The following is an 18,727-nucleotide window of genomic DNA, read 5'->3' on the forward strand; positions in this document are numbered from 1 at the left end:
AATAAAGAGGATTGACCTTACAAGGGACAAAAGTCTTGTTTGGCAACAGCGATAGTAAGTTAACACGCGTCGTATTAGACTTTTTTTATTCTCTTTTATATTACACGCTCTGGTTTGGCAATAGCTTCAAGCCCATAAGTCCATGGGCCCAAAATATATTATCGGCCTTTACATCTGCTTCATCAAGTAGCTGATACTGTGATACCAGATTGCCAGGTTACTACATTAGTTAGAAAATCACATTTCAGTTCATTCGATTTTATTGAACTCGAGGTTTTACCAACTTCTGTTTTGGTACGGTCCATTCTTGGTGAAACTTGAGAGCGAGAGAAGTAAGCAAGCAAAAGCAATAAATTTATAATATGCAAAGCCACTGTTCCAGATTATACACAAGACTCGACTGACCAAACCAAAGACACATGCTTATTATGACAAACTCAAGAGACTACAAACTTAAATGATACTACGAGATTGCCATGTAAACCTAAAACCCAGAACTAGCACTGCTACAAAACTTGCATGCTTCTTACTATAGGTGGTGATGATCATCAAGAGCAATGATCAATTATGCAATGAAGACAAACCTAATATGCACAGAGAGAGGAAAGCCATGTGATGGGTCTGATTGCAGCAAGAAAGTGTAATCAGGTAAGGTTGTTTTGAGCAACAGCTTGACATAATTCATCTTCATAAAAGAGCACTCGAGGGTGCTTTGGAGCCATTGGTTTGAACAAACTCGGCCTTTGGAGAACAGAAGGAACGATGCATCTTGATGGGAATGTTGTCTGATCTTGGAAAAGAACAGCAGTGATTTGCTTCATCTCTGTGAGTTGGGTTCTCAAGGGTGGTCGAGGAGCATGTTTTGGTGCTTTTGGGGTATGTGGGCTTGACGCCATCGTTGGGTTCCAATCTCCTTTGCTGGTTTTAAATCAATGAAGGTTTTGTTAAGCGCCAAACAAGTTGTTTGATGCTCTTTTCGAAATGTTGAAAATCAAAGCAAAACATGTACCTACGAAATGGCCAACGATTTATTGGCATTGGGGTCAGGACACTCAACATTTCCTGTCTTGAGCGGTCTGGTGTTGTATAATTGAAATGGTATTGTCTTGCTAGCATGGTCTGTTTCAATAGAAAATAAAATCAAAACAGATTAATGCCCCAACTAGTTAAATAGTTAAGAAAAAAAGAAGAAGATAAAGCTTTTGTGGATGCAAACTAAACAAATAAACAGGGAAAAGAACATACAGCCTTTCTTATTCTTTGAGAAACATGGAAAACTGCCTTCAGCTGGTCATGGTGCAGATGACAAACTATCTTAACCTGGGAGATACAAGAGAGTGTGAACATCGTAAGAACTAACTTTATTATACATTCAGATGACTACCAAACAGAAACAGTGAAGTGAAGATAAAAGGGAAAAAAGAATTACCAGTAAATCCATGGGAAGAGATTCAAGTTGAGATTCAGAATGGCAAGGATCAGCTTGAGGGGTTTTTGGTGTAGTCAGCAAAGTGTTGTGCATAACAATACCCATCGGAGATAGCATAAGAGGGCTTTTCTTACAAGTATTACTCTCCACCTGCAGATCATCAAACTTCATCGGCCTCACGAGAGAACTCCGCTTAACAACGTTGACAGGGGACAAAAACAGAGGGCTTTTGGGGGAATCAAAATGTTCCACAGCCAGTTTATTGTTGTTCCTTGCATGCTTAGCATCAAATACAGGTACACGTTTTTTCCCCAAATCATTACATGACTTAGCAGCAGATGCTTTACTGTAGCAAAGCTGAACCAGAGCCCCTGGCTTTAAATATTTGTTACTTGAGCCTTTCAATTTCTTTTTCCTCACAGAGGTTTTCGAATCCAAGTCCTTCGGAGATACCTTCCCCATATGTAAAACAGTTACAGCTACAACAACACTCGCCAAAAAGATTAAGTACCTACACAACTAGTGGAAGAAAATACAAAAATCATCAATCCAGAGTTGAACTAATCGGTTAATGATTCAATCAGATATATCGAAAAGTAGTCGAGATTCACCAGATATCAATGTCGAATTGAAAAATTAAAACATAAGCCAAATAATTCAATTGATAAAAGAGAAACAAATCTAGCAAAGTTGAAACGAATCTAGAAATCGGAAAAGGAAATACCTAAATTAACAGTGAGAGAGAGAGAGAGAGACCTTCTTCTACTTCAATAAACATTCAGAATCAGCTTCGGGATGAAGGAATTGGAGGAGCGGAGAGAGAGGAAGCTCGAAATCGAGACAGCGAAAATGGAGGAAGGAAATGGCGATAAGCGAGGGAAGCGATTTGAGAATGAAAGAGAAGCGAGAGAGAGAGAGAGAGATGGAAAAAAAAAAAAAAAAAAGAGGCGCTAGGGTTTTGATATTTAATATGATTTGGGGAATGATTTTGAATTGATTAAAAGACGCCCGCCAAAACAATATCACACAGTGCTAATAAGAAAGAAAGAGTACAATTACCAAAGTGAAAAAAACTGAAGACGTGGTACGTTACTAGTGGTTAAGCCTTGATTATCGCAGTCGTGGGACCCTTTTTTTCTTCACTAGCTCCACCAAATTTAACGGCGGAGATTGCGCTTTCAGATATAACTATTAGATTCGACCCACCCCTCCCTCTTCTTTTTCTTTTTTTTATATAACTTTACTTTGTTGTAATGACATTTTTATCCTTATCCTTGTGGTTGTAACGCTTTTTGGATGATAGGGGTAGCTTAGGATTTTTACAATTAATGGAGATATTATTAAGTGCGTGTACAATGCTATTGCTGGGGGTAAGGTTTTTTTTTTTTTTTTTTTTTTTCAACTGATATTATTGATACAACTAAGAGAAATACATGGTGAAATACAATTTAAGCCGGCGGAAGACGAAAATTTCCCCGGAGTCTAAAGCTCAAACAAGAGAAACAAAACCGGCGGACAAATAGAAATCCCCGGAAACATAAAAGAAAACCAGACAAATTACAAAGCAGAAGGAATAAACTAAGAAAGAGGACGAATCCTTAACTAAGATAGGACATTTAGGCTTTAACCTTTACATAACACAATAGTCTCAAGAAACAAGAAGATCTCTTCTTTTGAATCACTTGTAGACGAGATTTACCGAGGATGCACACGGCCAATCCGACGATAACATCAACTACCTCCTATCATAATGAGAGCCAATCTCTCGAAACCAGAAGACTTCGTAACCCGGCAAGTAAGACTCGAAAACGCTTCCGAATACGACGATGACGACTGCAGCGTCCATAAACGTCTAGATAGCATGATTAAATTTAATGTTATAAAAAGGACAAAAGATACATACGGAGTAAGTAAAAAGTCCTCTATCACGCCTTATTAATTACGACTGTGGCTCCTTCTTGTGAGTTTTTTTGTTTCCTCTATATGTATTTACTTAACGTAGTACAAGTAACGTATTGAGAGTGAATACATTCAAAATTTTGGGAAACTTTTGACTTCAAAACACTTTTCATTCAATCACAAAACAATATCTTAATTTCCATTTTTTCTCGTGTTCTTATTAATTTTCCTTTATTTTTGTTGTCTGCTTCACGTGAGGTGTATTTTGGTCTGGTAGACGACGAGGCTACTACACTTTGTCTTGGGAAAGTGTATTTTTTTATTTGGGCCTGTAAAACTATCATGGGCTTACTAATCAATTAGTGCAGCCCGTTTGTTTAATGGTCAGTTTTTTTTTTTTTTTTTTTTTTAAGTCAAACAGTCCATTAGTAACAAATCTTAACTTTAACCTTGGAAACTATGAATTCATTAGCACTTACTACATAAGAATAAAATAAAAACCATTAAAAAGAAAAAAAATCATTGATTCACGAGTTAGCCTGACTGGTATTTAAAGGAATTTAAAGCTACTGCATGAGCCTATGTTTAGAGGTATGTTGATTAGTACATGACTTTTTCATTTCATCTTGCTAAACCATTAACTTGTGATTACTATAATGATGCTAGAGTAAACCCATTTCTTATTTACAGTGGGTTCCTCTGACAAACGAACAATGTTAAAATGTATAACCGAAACTGACTGGCTGAGTATTGATAAAGGAATTATATTCGTATTACCGATGCGTATAGTTTAATAATTTTATTTTTATCTGGTCAGAAGCCAATGCAGATTTTGAGAATGAAAGGTACTATTTTTCGTTAATACCATTACTTTATAAAATTCCGACAAAGTGTTAGACATTCGATGACCATTTTCACTAATTATAACCCATAAAACAATTAGTTCTTTACGTACTGTACAAATATACTTATGTTTAGTGGTGGTGATTTTGTATTTGTTTCTTTTTTTATTATTTATTAAGCTGTATGGGAAATTTAGCTGTCCTATTTAAGATTGAAACAGATAAGGACATTTCAAGACATTTATTTTAATACTATATAGTAGTAAGTATAAAGTAAGATGCACGAATTATTCCCAACTAAATCACATGGAGACAATTCACCAAACAACTAAAACAACAGTTCGTCTCTCTCTTTTATTACCTCCAATAACAAGAGACGTCGTTCCCTTTCTTTATCTTTACAACTATGACATGTTTTGTATGATATATACAAATTAGGTTGTGTTTAGTTCGTTGACATTTTGCTTACAACAATTCCACGATCGCTGCGTAGAACACATTCTATATACCAAAACATTTCATAGACGTTCAAGTGAACTATTCTCACACGTTTATTGCTTTTAAGAGAAAGCTTATGTGTATAAGTATATATTAAATCATAGTTAGCATAAACCTTTTAACAGGTTTAAAATATTAATTTAAATGCTCTTTTGAAACACACTACAGAATTAAACAATGACCAATAGTGCAAATGGGTAGTTGACATAAACTTTACACTTTAGTGTATGTGTATTACTGATAAAGCAACGACTTTATAAAACAAAAGTTATATATATATATATATATATATCTATCTAATACCGAATGATACACTTCTCAAATTTGAAGTGGATTAAACAATGAAACTGAAACTAATACAAACTATTAGACTGCATATTATTGTTTTTGCTATATATATTGGTTAGTCTTGGTTAGCATCGGAACCTAATTTGCAGTTTTGCGAGTAATGTGTGAGCTGGTAATTAAAAAGAACAATCAAAATGGACATTCACAAAGGTTGTATACTCAATATTTTGATCATTGTAATTTTTCATGGAGCAACTATGAGATTTATAACTTTTATAGGGAACCTACTTATTTCATGCTAAAATAATCTGTAATACAGTTTTGGAACGAAAAAAAAAAAGGGTTGAGATTTATAGAGTAAAACGCATGGTAATTAAATAGGCACACTCGAAAAAGAAAGAGGGCGTAGCAGTCATACTCCACCCAGGACCACCACCACACCACCACCACCAATGTCCACCCTTCCCACACATGCATATTATATACGTGCCAAATTCTCTCCAAGTCCCACATATGCATATTTATCTAATTATAACCGGGCAGGGTAATCATAAATCACAAATCTTAAGGATAAAGTAATCACAAAGCCTATCGCTAAAAATGTTTAGAGTGGTAATTTCACAGTTGAGTTTTCTGCATTTTGAAATCTTAAACCCTTAAAGTTAAAGCAATATGATATGTAATATTTTTCTTAGGGTTTCTTGTCAACAATAGTTGTAAAATTTGGAACATAGATACCTTCTTCTTCTTTGTTTGTTTGGTCTCAAAAACTAAAATTATCCTTATGGAAAAGAAAAGAAAAAGAATCCGCATATTGCCATTATACGATACACGATTATTAGTTTACCGTCCGTCTCGATCGCCAGCTGTATCGAAAAACAATCATGGTAATCCACGTGCAGCTAGATCAATATATTATGGGAAAACTAATTAAACTAAAGTAGTACTAGTGATGTTTATAGAACTAAATAAAAAAAAAGGCATAATTACCATAACTGCAATTCAAAGACAAATCAATTACAACCGAAAAAAGGGACTAAAGATGATTTACCATTCCTTCTCTTTAACCATTATCACTATACTGACTGCAATTCAAAGACAAATCAATTTCAAGCCATCATATCTCACTTTTTGATCCTCCTTTTTTCTCTCTTTCATAAAACACGCATTATTTTCGTACTATATTGTATGCATATAATTCTTTCACAAACGTCTCTAATAATACCCACTAAATGTAACATTTATACGAACTATCAAGCTATATTACTAATATGTTTATATGCCTCCCTGCCAGATTTTCCTACTAGGAATTTCGTTTTCTAAGTGGCCACACCCGCACACGGATATATAAAAAAAAAATTCATACATTTTAGATTCTAGTCATTGGAATTTTTCATAACTTCATATACATTCAGTACGTAAAACAAACAATAATATTTGACGTCGTTGTGCCTAATAAGTATAACGAAGAAATTACATTATTCGGTTCAGACGAGGAGTCATTTTTATGCCGACAACAACAAAAAAGAGACAACAAAGTCACATTTACAGTTCTGTAAGACTATACTTCACCGGAAAGTAATATTTCAACGGTGGTCGTACATTTCGAGATCTTGTTAAAGGACTTAATTATTAGTCTAAACTCTAATCTAGTAAATCTCAAACTCCGTGATCTTATTAAGGTATCATTCACTAGTCTACAAAAGACAAGGTTATTAATTTAGAAAATACCACGTACAAATCAACGTGTAACAAAACACATTTTTGGCTATGGTTAGATTAGAACAAAAGTGAGTAAGGAGGGCATAATGGTAAATAGAGAGAGTTGGGCAGGGCCTATGGGTAAAAAACAATTAAAGGAAAAGGAAGGTGGAGGGCTCTTGAGCTCCGACGAGTGGCAAGTGAAGAAGGTGTGGGGAAAGCAAAATGTGGAATACATAAATCGACAAAAACAAACCGTCTTCTCCAGTACTATTGACTCATCTTCTCTGCCTCTGCCTCTGGATTTAGATTTTAAACTCTCTTCACGACTTGCAGAGAATCTTCTCTCTGCTTCAGGTGATTTGCATTTTCCTGGAAACTCTTTTTTTTTTTTTTTAATTCCCAGACTTCTATAGTAGTGTTCTTCTTCCACCTCCTTCATCTTCTTCCATTTTTTTTATCTATGGTAGTAGTATTTATTTATGTATAGAAAGCCGTGAAAGAGAAAAAGTATAACTGTTGCCTTCTTCAATGCATCATGTGAGCATTCCGATATTGTTTCCTCTCTCTCTTAATTTTTTTTTATATATTTTTTTCTGTGGTATATTATTTTTCCCATTTGACTTGACTCCCGCGGCGGAGGAGTTTTTCGCCGGCGAATTGTTTTACTCGTCGGAGGTTACTTCTGTTCACTGCCTTCTCTTTTTTTTGCGCTTCTTTTACTTTCTGGTTTTTGGATTGTTACTCTTTCGCTTTCGTCAGCTTCAAGTCTTCAAGGAGATATCGTCTTTAGGGATTTTATAATTTTTTAAAAATTCTTTTTTGGTGTTTAGAGAAGATCTTTGACGTAGAAAAGCCTATGGACCTTGAGAATCTCTTTGATTGGTATCTCTTATGGACTTTTCTTTTTTTGTTCTTTGTTGCTTTTGTTGTTGTCGCAGTCGAAGAAACTGCTCCCTCTTATACCCAAGTCTCGCTTCACTCCCTTCACTGTGATGCGGTTTCTCAACCGGAACTTCTGAATCTCTCGGTGGTTACCTCTGATTTAGCTTCGGAAACTTACTCGAGCTCGATCTCTCTCGATAATGCCGGCGTTGTAGAACTTTGGATCCATCTCTCTGATTCCGGTACTTTCCAGAAATAGTAGCTCAGTAAAGGTAAAATTTCCCAAAATCTAAGATAATTCGGCCATGTTTTGGATCTTGGAATTGGTTGAGAGAGCTGCTTTTTAACGCAAGTGATGATGAATCGGTATAATCAGGAACTTTCCGGCGGTTGATCGAAGAAATAATGTCACATTCATGGGATGGTCTTGGGGAGATTGCGTCAGTGGCTCAGCTGACTGGTTTAGATGCAGTCAAGCTGATTGGGCTCATTGTTAAAGCTGCAAATACTGCTTGGATGCACAAGAAGAACTGTCGTCAGTTCGCTCAACATCTTAAACTCATTGGGAATTTGCTTGAGCAGCTCAAGATCTCTGAGATGAAGAAGTATCCTGAGACTCGTGAGCCTCTCGAAGGGCTTGAGGATGCTTTGAGGAGGTCTTACCTCCTGGTCAATAGCTGTCGGGACCGGAGCTATCTTTACTTGTTGGCTATGGGTTGGAACATTGTTTACCAGTTCAGGAAACATCAGGATGAGATTGATCGGTTTCTCAAGATCATACCCCTCATCACCTTGGTCGATAACGCTCGGATTCGGGTAACTTTTTCTTTAATTATGATCTTTAAGTTTCTCTGCTTGGTGTTGGTAAATGTTTTTTCTTTATTTATTTATGTTATTTTTTGAAATTTGGATAATTGTGTACAGGAGAGGTTTGAATATATTGACCGTGATCAGCGCGAGTACACTCTGGATGAAGAAGACAGACATGTGCAAGATGTTATTCTGAAACAAGAATCCACCAGAGAAGCAGCATCAGTGCTGAAGAAGACTCTCTCTTGCTCATACCCTAACTTGCGTTTCTGTGAAGCCCTCAAAACAGAAAACGAGAAACTGCAGCTTGAACTCCAGCGCTCACAGGAGCATTATGATGTGGCTCAGTGTGAAGTCATTCAGCGTTTAATTGGTGTTACACAAGCTGCTGCTTCTGTTGATCCTGACTCTGAGAAGGAACTGACGAAGAAAGCTTCGAAAAAAGCTGAGCGTACCTCAAGCATGAACACAGAATATTCGTATGACGAAAATACTCCCAAGAAAAGCAGTAGTCGTGCAGCCTCCAGGTTAGAATCTCCAATCTGTTCTGCTATAAAACTTCATGTGTTTTCTTTAAATGCAACTTGTGTATTGTCCAATTACAAGAGAAATATTATTATGTGATTTAGGATGTAAAATCTCCAATACTATGCTCTGCATGTGTAATGCTCGTCAGGTCTGTTTTCATGTTTAAAGGCTTATATTTGGTACAATGTTTCTATAACGTTGGTTACATAATTGTTCCATGCAGATCCACTTCTAATGTTTCATCGGGGCATGATCTACTTTCACGAAGAGCATCAATGGCACAACACCATGAAGAATGGCATACAGACTTACTTGCTTGTTGCTCGGAACCTTCTCTTTGTATGTCCCCACTTCTTGTTTCCATTGTGATTCCACTTTGTTTTCTCTGTTATACAGATGACGATCGTTTCACATTCCATACTTTCTTGTTATCTGAAAACTTGTGAATGATTCACTGATGATGGAACAACAGGCTTAAAGACATTCTTTTTCCCATGTGGTGCTTTGGCAAAGATTGCAACTGCAGCATCTAATAGGCACATCTGTAAGGGATACACGATTACTTTTATTGTTTCAAGTTGGTAGTTTGAATATGTGAAAATTAATAAGCAACTATGTTTTATGCTTTTGTTCTCACAGCTTCAGCTGAAGCATGTAATGAGCTAATGGCGTATTCTTTGATACTTTCGTGTTGCTGCTACACTTGTTGCGTAAGGAGGAAACTCCGAAAGACGCTAAATATCACGGTACATTCTCTGCACTCACTTGAACCCTAATCGGTTTTAGTAAGCTTTTGATCCCAAACATCGATATGCTTCCTAAGAAAATGGTTATCATATGCAAACCAAAAACAACAATTTTCTTTTCCTTGAAATTATGGTCAATGATTAAGTAAGTAGTTACCTGCATCAATGGTACGGTATCAAATGTTTGAGAGTGAAATATCTTTTTTTAATGCACAAAGTAGAGTTGGGATGAATGCCTAATGTTTTCTGATATCGCAGGGAGGGTTCATTGATGATTTTCTATCTCATTTGATGTGTTGTTGCTGTGCCCTTGTCCAAGAACTGAGAGAAGTAGAGATTCGTGGGGCTTATGGTATAAATTACATACAATCATCTTAAAAGCATTTGATTTCTAATATTTGAAGCAGGAATAATGATGTCTCTTGATATCCTCGCAGGTATGGAGAAGACGAAAATAAGTCCGCCTTCGTCGCAGTTCATGGAACATTGAATTCTTATATTATACAAAAGGTGAACAAAACAAAGGATATTTTGTCTCTCTGGATATGACTCGAGATTCTTCTTCTTCTTAATACACTCACTTGTGTTTGTATTTGTGTTCAGTCGTTGTCGTATGTAAATTAGTTGTTTGTGATTCTTATCGAAATTTCAGCAAATTTGTGTTGTGTGTATCATAGACTAATAGACTAACTAATTTTCTTATTCTACATGGCTACATCACATCAATCACTCGTTTTTGCGGGTCAAAATAGTAAATTTCTAAGTTATTCAGGAATATATTATACGATTTGCTAGCGGGTAAATATTACTTATGATATACTAGCAATTGAAGAATGCGAAGAAAGGCGTTTGAGTGATCACAAGTTCACCACCATGGCCAAAAGCCTAAAACATCGACAAAAAAATGATATGACTGATGATTCTCTTGCTCCCAATTTGGACAAAACTTGTCGGTTTCTTTTTAATGGATGGGTTACATGTCTCCCCACAGTTTACGCATGTTAAAAAGTTATTATCAAACCGTAAAATTTAAGACTCATCGTGTCACCGGTAAGGGTAGACTCGTAAATCACCACACATTCATCTTCGTCCCCAAAAAATTTCTCCACTAAACTAAACCCTAGTTTCAGACAAATTGTAGTCGACCTTTTCAAACCCTAGCTTCGACTGTTATCGCGACGACTCTCTTTCTCTCTCAAACTGGTAATTAATCTCTTATCTGCTTGTTTGATTCTCGAATCAGAAATTTGGGTTCAATTTCTTAGCTTGGTTATTCGGTTATGAATCTGCACACATCTCTCTCTCTATATTCGTTTGATTGAGAGACTTAGCAATTTACAGTGGAATAGGATTATAAGATTACATACTGATTAAGTATAACAGACTAATGGTTACGTTAAGAGTAACAATCTCTTGATAAGCTTGTTAATGGTGGAAACTAGTTTTGACTCATAATTTAGATGTTGATAACTTGATAGTATTGTTGTCTACTTCTCTTTACTAATCTAAATCTTCCTTGTCACTGTCTCAGTTGTCCTTGCTTGGACATGGCCTGTAATTCCTCAGGCTGTGAGTCAGGTGGTTGCTATGATCGTGAGAAGGAAAATGGAAGCAAGATAGTGGAAGATGCCGTAGTTGGTGTCTGTGTCAAGTGTAAATGCAATGAGCCTAAGACATTTGGCGACGGTGGCTCAGATGATGGAAAATTCTGCGCCGAGTGCTTTAGGAACAACGTCTTTGGGAAGTTCCGTCTCGCTGTTACTTCTCATGCCATGATCACGCCTTCAGATAACGTTCTTGTTGCTTTCTCTGGCGGATCATCTTCAAGGTCTCACTCTCGTCTCTTTTCCTTGCTTTCTTTTTGATACGTTTGTGATTGTTGTCTAAACGTAGCAAGTATGAAATTAGGGTTGCTCTTCAATTTGTGCACGAACTGCAAATCAAGGCTCTGAAGAATTACGAGGCTAGTCGAGATAGATCATTACCTGTGTTTGGTGTTGGTGTTGCTTTTGTGGATGAAACTGCAGCTTTTCCTGCTCTCTCTATGGAAACGATTGATGCAATTGACTGGATTCGATCAACTGTGTCAAATTTTTCTCCACCTGCAAAGGATCTCCATGTTGTTCCAATCGAAAGCGTCTTTGGTTCGGACTCTCTTGACCCAAGAGATAGGCTTGTAAAGCTTTTAGATTCTGTTCCTGACGATACTGGAAAAGAAGACCTTCTGTTGCATCTGAAAATGTTGTCTTTGCAAAAGGTTAGAGTATCATATTGTTCATGTTTCTTTTCAGAAGGCTTGGAACTATCTTTTAATTGTTATTGCTTGATACTCCATTTTAGGTTGCCTTTGAAAATGGGTACAACAGATTAGTGGTGGGATCATGCACGTCGAGAATTGCTTCCCATGTTCTTACAGCTACTGTCAAGGTGTGTTGCTTGGGCTCATCTTTTCACTGTTTTAGTTTTCTATAGATTAAATTTTAGAGTGTGAACTTTATGCCATAGAGCAATGGCGAAGGCTATCTCAAAGAATGTAGATATTTAGGACCTAAAGAGTTACATCTGTAAAACATGGAAGTGCTGGTGGAAAGTTTTATTCCAATACAATTTTTTATGAACTTTGTTTGGACATTCAGTTTACCATCTGAGAATGATTCGAGCTGTATCAAGGGAAACTAGACTACACTCTATTAGAATCTTGAGCTGATTTGCTTTTTTTCTTGAGACAGGGACGAGGTTATTCACTTTCAGCAGATATTCAGCATGTTGATGCTAGATGGAATGTCCCCATTGTACTTCCACTTCGAGATTGTGTTAGACAGGAAATAACTAGACTCTGTCTTCTGGATGGGTTCGTATCTTGGCTACCTAACCTGTATTGTACTGTCATAGTGAGCTGTATTCTTGCATAATCCAACTGTTAAGTGACATCTGACATATTCTGGGCAGGGCAGTCTAAAGACTGTGGAGTTGGCTTGTCGTTCTCAAAGCGGCATCAATGATTTGGTGTCTTCATTTGTCGCTCTGTTGCAGGTTCAAATCATGCTCATCTTCTGCATATGAAGTAATGCATGCCTGGCTGCCTGTTACTTTGTTTTTGCTGATTCATTTTGTCTCTGGGTTTTATATATGTTGTGCAGGAAGAAAATCCTTCTCGGGAATGCACAATTGTACGGACAGCTGCAAAGCTGACTCCATTTTACTTTAATAAAATTCCAGAAACAGACGACTCGAATGTTCCTATGGCCACTCAGAGGCGCCTAAAGAGATTCAATCTCAAATATGACGGCTCTATGACTACAGAAGCTTTCTGTCCTATTTGCAATGGACCGAAAAATAGATCAGACTCATCAGAGTTGGATACTTTTGATGAAAGCCAGGAATCTGACGCCCTCTATGCTGCTTGCTGTTCAAGTTGCCGGTTTCAAATACTTCCAGAAGATGGATCATCTCTTGAGCAATTTGGTTCATTTTTACCAGATCACATGATCTCCCAAGTGAAGCACCAAAAGGTTCACAGTCAAAATGATTTGAGGTGAGTCCTTAATTAGTTAGTCTGCAATAACTCTGATCTCAAACTTGGATTCATATCCAACAAACCTACATTTCAGAATTATTGGTATTTGACTTCTCTAGGAAGCAGCAGATTTAAAACTAATATCAAAACTAAGGGAAACACTATTTAAACTCCTAACATCGATTCTCAATTATTTCAGGGAGAAAATAAAAGATTGTTTGCTCTTGGACGATGAAGAGGCTGTCTAAAACCTGCATTTCAGATGCTTGCACAAGGTATGAGAGGAAGTTGAAATCCTGTCATACTTCTTATTAAGGATATTCTGAGAATGCTAGGATCGTCTTGGATTTGTTTTTTAATGTCAGATCTTATGTCAATTTAGATGTTAGTAATGTTTTACCCATTCTCTTACATTGATTGTTTTGATGTGAAGTGAAGTCACTGAGCAATTTTATATTTACCTAGTTTACAATTACAAGAATCATGGAAAGCAAGCTAGGGATTATTGTAACAATAGTAACCTGTCCATGCTTTGGCTCAGAATAAAGTTTTGTAATATTTCTATGCGCATAATAGAGAAAGCAAGTTTCTTTTGACGCCTCAGAACATTCTCTGATCAACATCTTCCAATTGGTTGATAAGCAATATATGTAAATTGTAACCAATGACTACCACACTCCACAGACAAATCAAAAGTCACCAATTAATAACGTTTGATAAAATTACACACTGATGGACTAATCATTACAGTATTAAAATTGAGGGCATCAATCGAGAAAACTAAAAATGACTTAGGCATATATCCGAGGACTCTCTGCCCTAATTATTATTAACATGAATGACCGTTTTTGCAATTCATAAGAATTCAGGGGCATGATTAGAAACATCAAATTTATAGGGGGCGTTTTGCGTTTTACTTAAAAAGTCCAAAATCATCGCTATATCTGTAACGCCGGTCGATTCTGCCGGGGATCGGAGAATAGAAAAACCCGGGATCAAAGCTTTAAGTATGGTGAGATTGAGCAGAGTGCTGCTAAAAGACGCCGGAAACGTAATCGACAAGACCCTCTCCGAGATTCTGGTGTGCCCTCTCTCTAAGCAACCTTTGAGGTTCGATTTCTCTCTTTCAATTCGTATATAGCTTCAATTCAGATTGGTCCCGAAGAAATTGTTTATGAAATTCGACAAATTGTATTTTTGATAGGTTCTGCGAGAAGACGAAATCACTTGTAAGCGATACTATTGGTGTCTCTTTTCCTGTAAGCTTTTATGCCAATTTCAGTCCAAAGCTTTTTGATTTTTTTTTTTTTTTTCGTATTGCTAAGATGCTTTGTGTAATGTTGAGCTGATGTGAAAGTTATAGATGTAAGTCTCCCAAGCAGTGAAATTGTACCAGATAACACTATGTCATATATGCTTTCAGAATCATCTCTCTTATTCAACGAACATGTTCTGAAACCAATTTTGATCTTTTAGGAATTGTCAAAATCGGAGATTAAGAGATGTATATATACAGCTTGATTCTTTACTATTTTTTTTTTTTTGTTTTTTCATTTGCTTCATAATGAATAAAGTTAGCAATGAATTTATTCTTAGTGTTGATTTGAGATTCACTGATTGAATAATGATATGCTAAAGTGATTGGTCGGCCGTTTTCTTCTTAATCATATTCTTCTTCTTCTTTTTAGATTTCACTTCATGTTCACGATTCTGTGTTTAAGACTTGGTTTTGCTTCTTAATCATGTTATTCCCTTGTTCTTTTAGCTTTCACTTCATGTTCACGACTTAGTGTTAAAAGAGACTTGATTTTGCTTCTCTTAACACGCTAGATCAAAGATGGGATTCCATTCTTGGTTCCAAAGGATGGAAAAATACTTGAGGAGGAATGTGAGGCATCAAAAGCTTAATGACTTTTGCTTTTTCACCAAAAGTAATATAAAATGATCAGCGTGAAAGGTAAACAACTTGTATCTCCAGCGACTTCACAATGGTTCTTTCTGTCTTCACATCTTAGGCTTGCGAGCTCTTATAAGTTTTAAGTTTTGATGGGAAACATTAATGTAAGCAATTGAAAGACAATAAAGGTGTAGTTTCAGGCGAATGTAACTACCTTTGATTCAAATGTTGCTTGAAGTCTAGGATTCTTATTGACTGGAATGAAAGTAAAAGTATTGGATGCCTATTTGAGGGGCTCTAAGTTAAGTGTTACCATATAATGAATGTGAGGATAGATTCTAGTCATAGTCCCACTTTTGGTAACTATTCTTCTTTATCTTAATGCCACTAATTTCACACCATATTAGCTCTTGATGTCTACTTTTGGTTGCTTAAAAGAATACACAATCAAATATCAACAACCAAAAGTGGATCAATAAGACTTATCACTGTCAGGTTACCGAGATTGGACCAAAAGAGGATACAACTATTTTCCTGATAGACCAAATGAACACGAACACACACCTAGTGTTTTTGATGGTGACCAGATATAGCAAAAGCTAAATGAATAAATTAAGCGTGGCGAGTGACTAGACTGAATAAAAACCTTATCATGTTCTCTCTTGACCAACCAAAAAAGTGGGTGACTTAATTCCCATTGGCTTGGAGATTTCAATTTCATAGTGCAAGTTGTTGGCTTGTATGGTAGCCAGGCAAACGAATGGATATTTTTGCTATAATGTACAAGGAGAAAATTAAATGTTAAGTGACAGGTCCCCTTCTCACTTTTCTCTGCTATTGTCATCATTTAAATGGAGCACTGTTTTGTCTATTGGTCATTGAAACAATGGTTTCTATTGAGAACCAAATTGGTTAAACAGTAAAACATATGTTTTTTTTGTTCTTACTAGTATTAGAAGAGGAAGTAGAACATTACTACAAGAATACAAGTAGAAGTTAGTACCGAAGTGAAAAAGGGTTGAGTAATAACGACAGAACATGAAGAGAGGCCCCAGGACAGATGTTCCTGTGCCTTCTGAAAGATCCTTTTCTCTTTCAGGGTTGTTTTTTTACACCATCTTTCTTTCCCCTACAATATCTTAGTTCTACAAATTTAGCTTAGTTATACTTATAGCTAACAAAAAAAGGTACAAACATTTCCATTTTTTCATTTCTTCATATGACTAGCTCAATAAGGACTTGTAGATTTCTCAAAATGGAGCTGTGGAAGACCGTTGAAGTGTGTTCTTTTTGGGCTGCTGAATTGCTGCAGCCATTCTTAACTGCAGACATAACTGAACTATTAGAATCTTACCGCTCAAATTGTCATTGGACAAAACAGAGTGCAAAACAAACATACTGCATTACTTGCAGAGGCTGTCTCTTCTCTTATATGTTGGTTAAGATATGAGTTAAGCTATATGGATTCGAACTATTTACATGAGTATTAAAAGAATAAGAACTTCTCTATGCTATTTACCTGATCTTGTTGTCTCTTGAGTCTTGCATTTTCTGCCTGCAGGTGAGCAACTTCAAGTTCTAACTCATTTGTATAAGCCTGCAAGTGAGAAAAAAACCCAAAAACCTTTTTTTCAGATCAAAAGCATTGTGATGGCAAAACTACATTTCTTTTCTTCCCTTCGATAAAACATGAGTAGTAGTAAGTAGAGAAGAGGAGAGGCACATTCCTGTTTCCTAGCTCGGGAGCGAGCGGCAGATTCTCTGTTCTTGATCATACGCTTATGTCTTCTATTCCCTGTACCTTCATTGGACTCTTGGCCTCTTTTCCTACCAAAACAAGTGGATGTAACCAGATCCTCGAAAGGGGTGTTGAAGGAAGGAACGGTTGAGAGGTGATGGTGACTATGAAGATTAGAGTTTGGGGTAACAAGAGGATCTTGGTTATCGAGAAACTCGAAGCCAGCGCCGGAATTCAAGCTCAGAAGAGTTGCAGGAGGTGGGAACGGAGAGCTGCAGAGAGCAGTGACAGTGGTGGAATCGCCATTAGAAGCAGAACCCATGGTCAGGCTTGTGGGTGCTGGCTCTTGGTTCAAAGGTCCGTTGAGAAAATCTTGGAAGATTGAGTTAGGGTTTTGGTTCTGGTGGTTGGGACTCCTGAACCGTGGCTCATGGCTGTGTTGTGGATGTTGGCTGTGACGGTTTATGTGGTGGATGGAAGCAAGGTTGATGTCTTTCCAAACTTCTTCCATGGTGACTAGAGATCTCTTCTGGGGTTGGGAATCTTGTGAGGGTAAAGGAGATGATGATGATGATGATGAAGAGGATGGTGATGAGGATGAAATGGAAGAAACCTTGTTGAGAGTCTTGTTCTTGTTTGTAGCAGAGACTCTATGGTTCCTCTGATGCTTTGCTGATGACAACATTGGAAAAGAGAAGAGAACTGAACCAACAACACAGCTTTAGTCTTGGTGTCAATTGTCTTGTAACCTACACGCAGAGAGAGAGAGAGATGAGAGAGTATAGTAGTGAGTAGAGAGCTCAGAGAGGTTCTTGACTTTCGCCGGTCATTTCTGGAATGATGGGTTGGGTCCAGACTCCAGAAGAAGAGACAGAGCTATTCAACTATTCCAAAAATTTAATTATTTATTACAAGAGGAGGAAGAAGAAAAATTCCATAACTATGTAATTAAACTGTTGATGTCTTCAACGTTTAAACAGTATTATAAAAAATATATATATCAAATGTTTAAACATCTTCCATTTTTGGTTATATAATAGTTTTTTTTATATAATTAGAAAAGGTGAAGTTAGTGAAATAGTTAGATGATCCTTAAATGTTAAAGAGTGGAGTGGGGGGGGAGAGATGCTTGAAAAAAGGCAGGCAATATAAATTTAACTTTGGTTTTATCTTACTTTCTAATATCACATCCCTCTAATTTGGATCATTATCAACTTTCAAATTATGACTTTTCTTTGCTCTTTCTTAGATTCTTATGCAATATTGACCATTTTATACACTTTGTGTTAAGGGTCTACCGAAATAGACATTCAAAAGAAAAATGAAATAGACATTTAAAAGAAAAATGAAATTAGAACATTTCACTTATCTTTGCTTGGTGTACTACTAGTTTTTGTGTTATTCTGGTTTTGTGTACATAAACCCATATTTGAAACCAAGTTAAAATATTATCGAATATAAAAACTATGTTCTGTTCTTTATATAAAAGTTCAAAAAATTTGAAAAAATATATATCTTTGATTAGTACTTTTGTATAATCTTTCATTTTTTATGGAAAAGTTTTTTAAGAAAAAAAAAACAATGTGGAAGCACACAATTCGACCAGTTCTACAACGTTCGAGGTCTTCCAACTTTTTCTTAATACAGTAGTAGTACCATAATTTTTTTCACAATGATACTGATTGTTTATGTATAATTTGAATCGCATTTAAACATTAAAAAAAAAAACAAAAAAACAAAACTGGATTATACTGTTGATTTGGTTCCCCCCCCACTTCAAATCATTGGTGTTGTGGCTCTGAACATAATAAACAAACATAACAAGTGGATAGTGTTTAAACCAAATTATATCTAATCCGTATTTTACATATATTTATATATATATATATATATATATATATATATATATGTTGGGTGATTAAAAATACTCGTCAAGATAAATCTTAAAG

At 36.3% G+C, this 18,727-nt stretch overlaps 5 protein-coding genes across 8 annotated transcripts; 3 read left to right on the forward strand and 2 right to left on the reverse strand.

The window, feature by feature from the left end:
* Positions 1 to 333: 333 nt before the first annotated feature.
* LOC17879730 (F-box protein At4g35930) lies at positions 334 to 2,370 on the reverse strand. Of its 2 annotated transcripts, none has more exons than XM_006284116.2 (5): positions 2,186 to 2,370; positions 1,430 to 1,948; positions 1,246 to 1,320; positions 1,010 to 1,119; positions 334 to 918 (listed from the first exon to the last, which is right to left on the reverse strand). In XM_006284116.2, the coding sequence occupies exons 2-5, from the start codon at positions 1,889 to 1,891 to the stop codon at positions 645 to 647; spliced, it is 921 nt and encodes a 306-aa protein (XP_006284178.1). In that variant the 5' UTR covers positions 1,892 to 1,948; positions 2,186 to 2,370; the 3' UTR covers positions 334 to 644. The 2 variants fall into 2 exon arrangements, with proteins under 2 accessions (XP_006284178.1, XP_023634665.1); XM_023778897.1 differs by having other exon boundaries at positions 2,154 to 2,370.
* A 4,298-nt stretch (positions 2,371 to 6,668) lies between these two features.
* Positions 6,669 to 10,333, forward strand: LOC17878591 (protein MID1-COMPLEMENTING ACTIVITY 1). 3 transcript variants are annotated; one of them, XM_006282564.2, is made up of 9 exons: positions 6,669 to 7,014; positions 7,599 to 7,814; positions 7,919 to 8,358; positions 8,467 to 8,879; positions 9,104 to 9,219; positions 9,353 to 9,424; positions 9,520 to 9,626; positions 9,885 to 9,978; positions 10,064 to 10,333. In XM_006282564.2, exons 3-9 carry the CDS (start codon positions 7,948 to 7,950, stop codon positions 10,114 to 10,116), a joined length of 1,266 nt encoding a protein of 421 aa, XP_006282626.1. In that variant the 5' UTR covers positions 6,669 to 7,014; positions 7,599 to 7,814; positions 7,919 to 7,947; the 3' UTR covers positions 10,117 to 10,333. The 3 variants fall into 3 exon arrangements, with proteins under 3 accessions (XP_006282626.1, XP_023635252.1, XP_006282627.1); XM_023779484.1 differs by lacking the exon at positions 6,669 to 7,014 and adding an exon at positions 7,058 to 7,197; XM_006282565.2 differs by lacking the exon at positions 6,669 to 7,014 and adding an exon at positions 7,216 to 7,335.
* Positions 10,334 to 10,689: 356 nt separating this feature from the next.
* On the forward strand, positions 10,690 to 13,739 carry LOC17880253 (cytoplasmic tRNA 2-thiolation protein 2). The gene is made up of 8 exons (XM_006283650.2): positions 10,690 to 10,829; positions 11,158 to 11,454; positions 11,535 to 11,883; positions 11,967 to 12,053; positions 12,356 to 12,477; positions 12,581 to 12,659; positions 12,767 to 13,161; positions 13,343 to 13,739. Exons 2-8 carry the CDS (start codon positions 11,174 to 11,176, stop codon positions 13,389 to 13,391), a joined length of 1,362 nt encoding a protein of 453 aa, XP_006283712.1. The 5' UTR covers positions 10,690 to 10,829; positions 11,158 to 11,173; the 3' UTR covers positions 13,392 to 13,739.
* Positions 13,740 to 14,050: 311 nt separating this feature from the next.
* LOC17877675 (UPF0434 protein Mmar10_2939) lies at positions 14,051 to 15,341 on the forward strand. The gene is made up of 3 exons (XM_006282696.2): positions 14,051 to 14,253; positions 14,348 to 14,402; positions 14,974 to 15,341. Exons 1-3 carry the CDS (start codon positions 14,153 to 14,155, stop codon positions 15,049 to 15,051), a joined length of 234 nt encoding a protein of 77 aa, XP_006282758.2. The 5' UTR covers positions 14,051 to 14,152; the 3' UTR covers positions 15,052 to 15,341.
* A 113-nt stretch (positions 15,342 to 15,454) lies between these two features.
* On the reverse strand, positions 15,455 to 17,777 carry LOC17878705 (protein FD). The gene is made up of 3 exons (XM_023779584.1): positions 16,768 to 17,777; positions 16,560 to 16,637; positions 15,455 to 16,362 (listed from the first exon to the last, which is right to left on the reverse strand). Exons 1-3 carry the CDS (start codon positions 17,461 to 17,463, stop codon positions 16,291 to 16,293), a joined length of 846 nt encoding a protein of 281 aa, XP_023635352.1. The 5' UTR covers positions 17,464 to 17,777; the 3' UTR covers positions 15,455 to 16,290.
* Between the last annotated feature and the right edge of the window lie 950 nt (positions 17,778 to 18,727).

The sequence above is a fragment of the Capsella rubella genome, unplaced genomic scaffold (assembly GCF_000375325.1).
Source record: "Capsella rubella cultivar Monte Gargano unplaced genomic scaffold, Caprub1_0 scaffold_7, whole genome shotgun sequence".
NCBI lineage: Eukaryota > Viridiplantae > Streptophyta > Magnoliopsida > Brassicales > Brassicaceae > Capsella > Capsella rubella.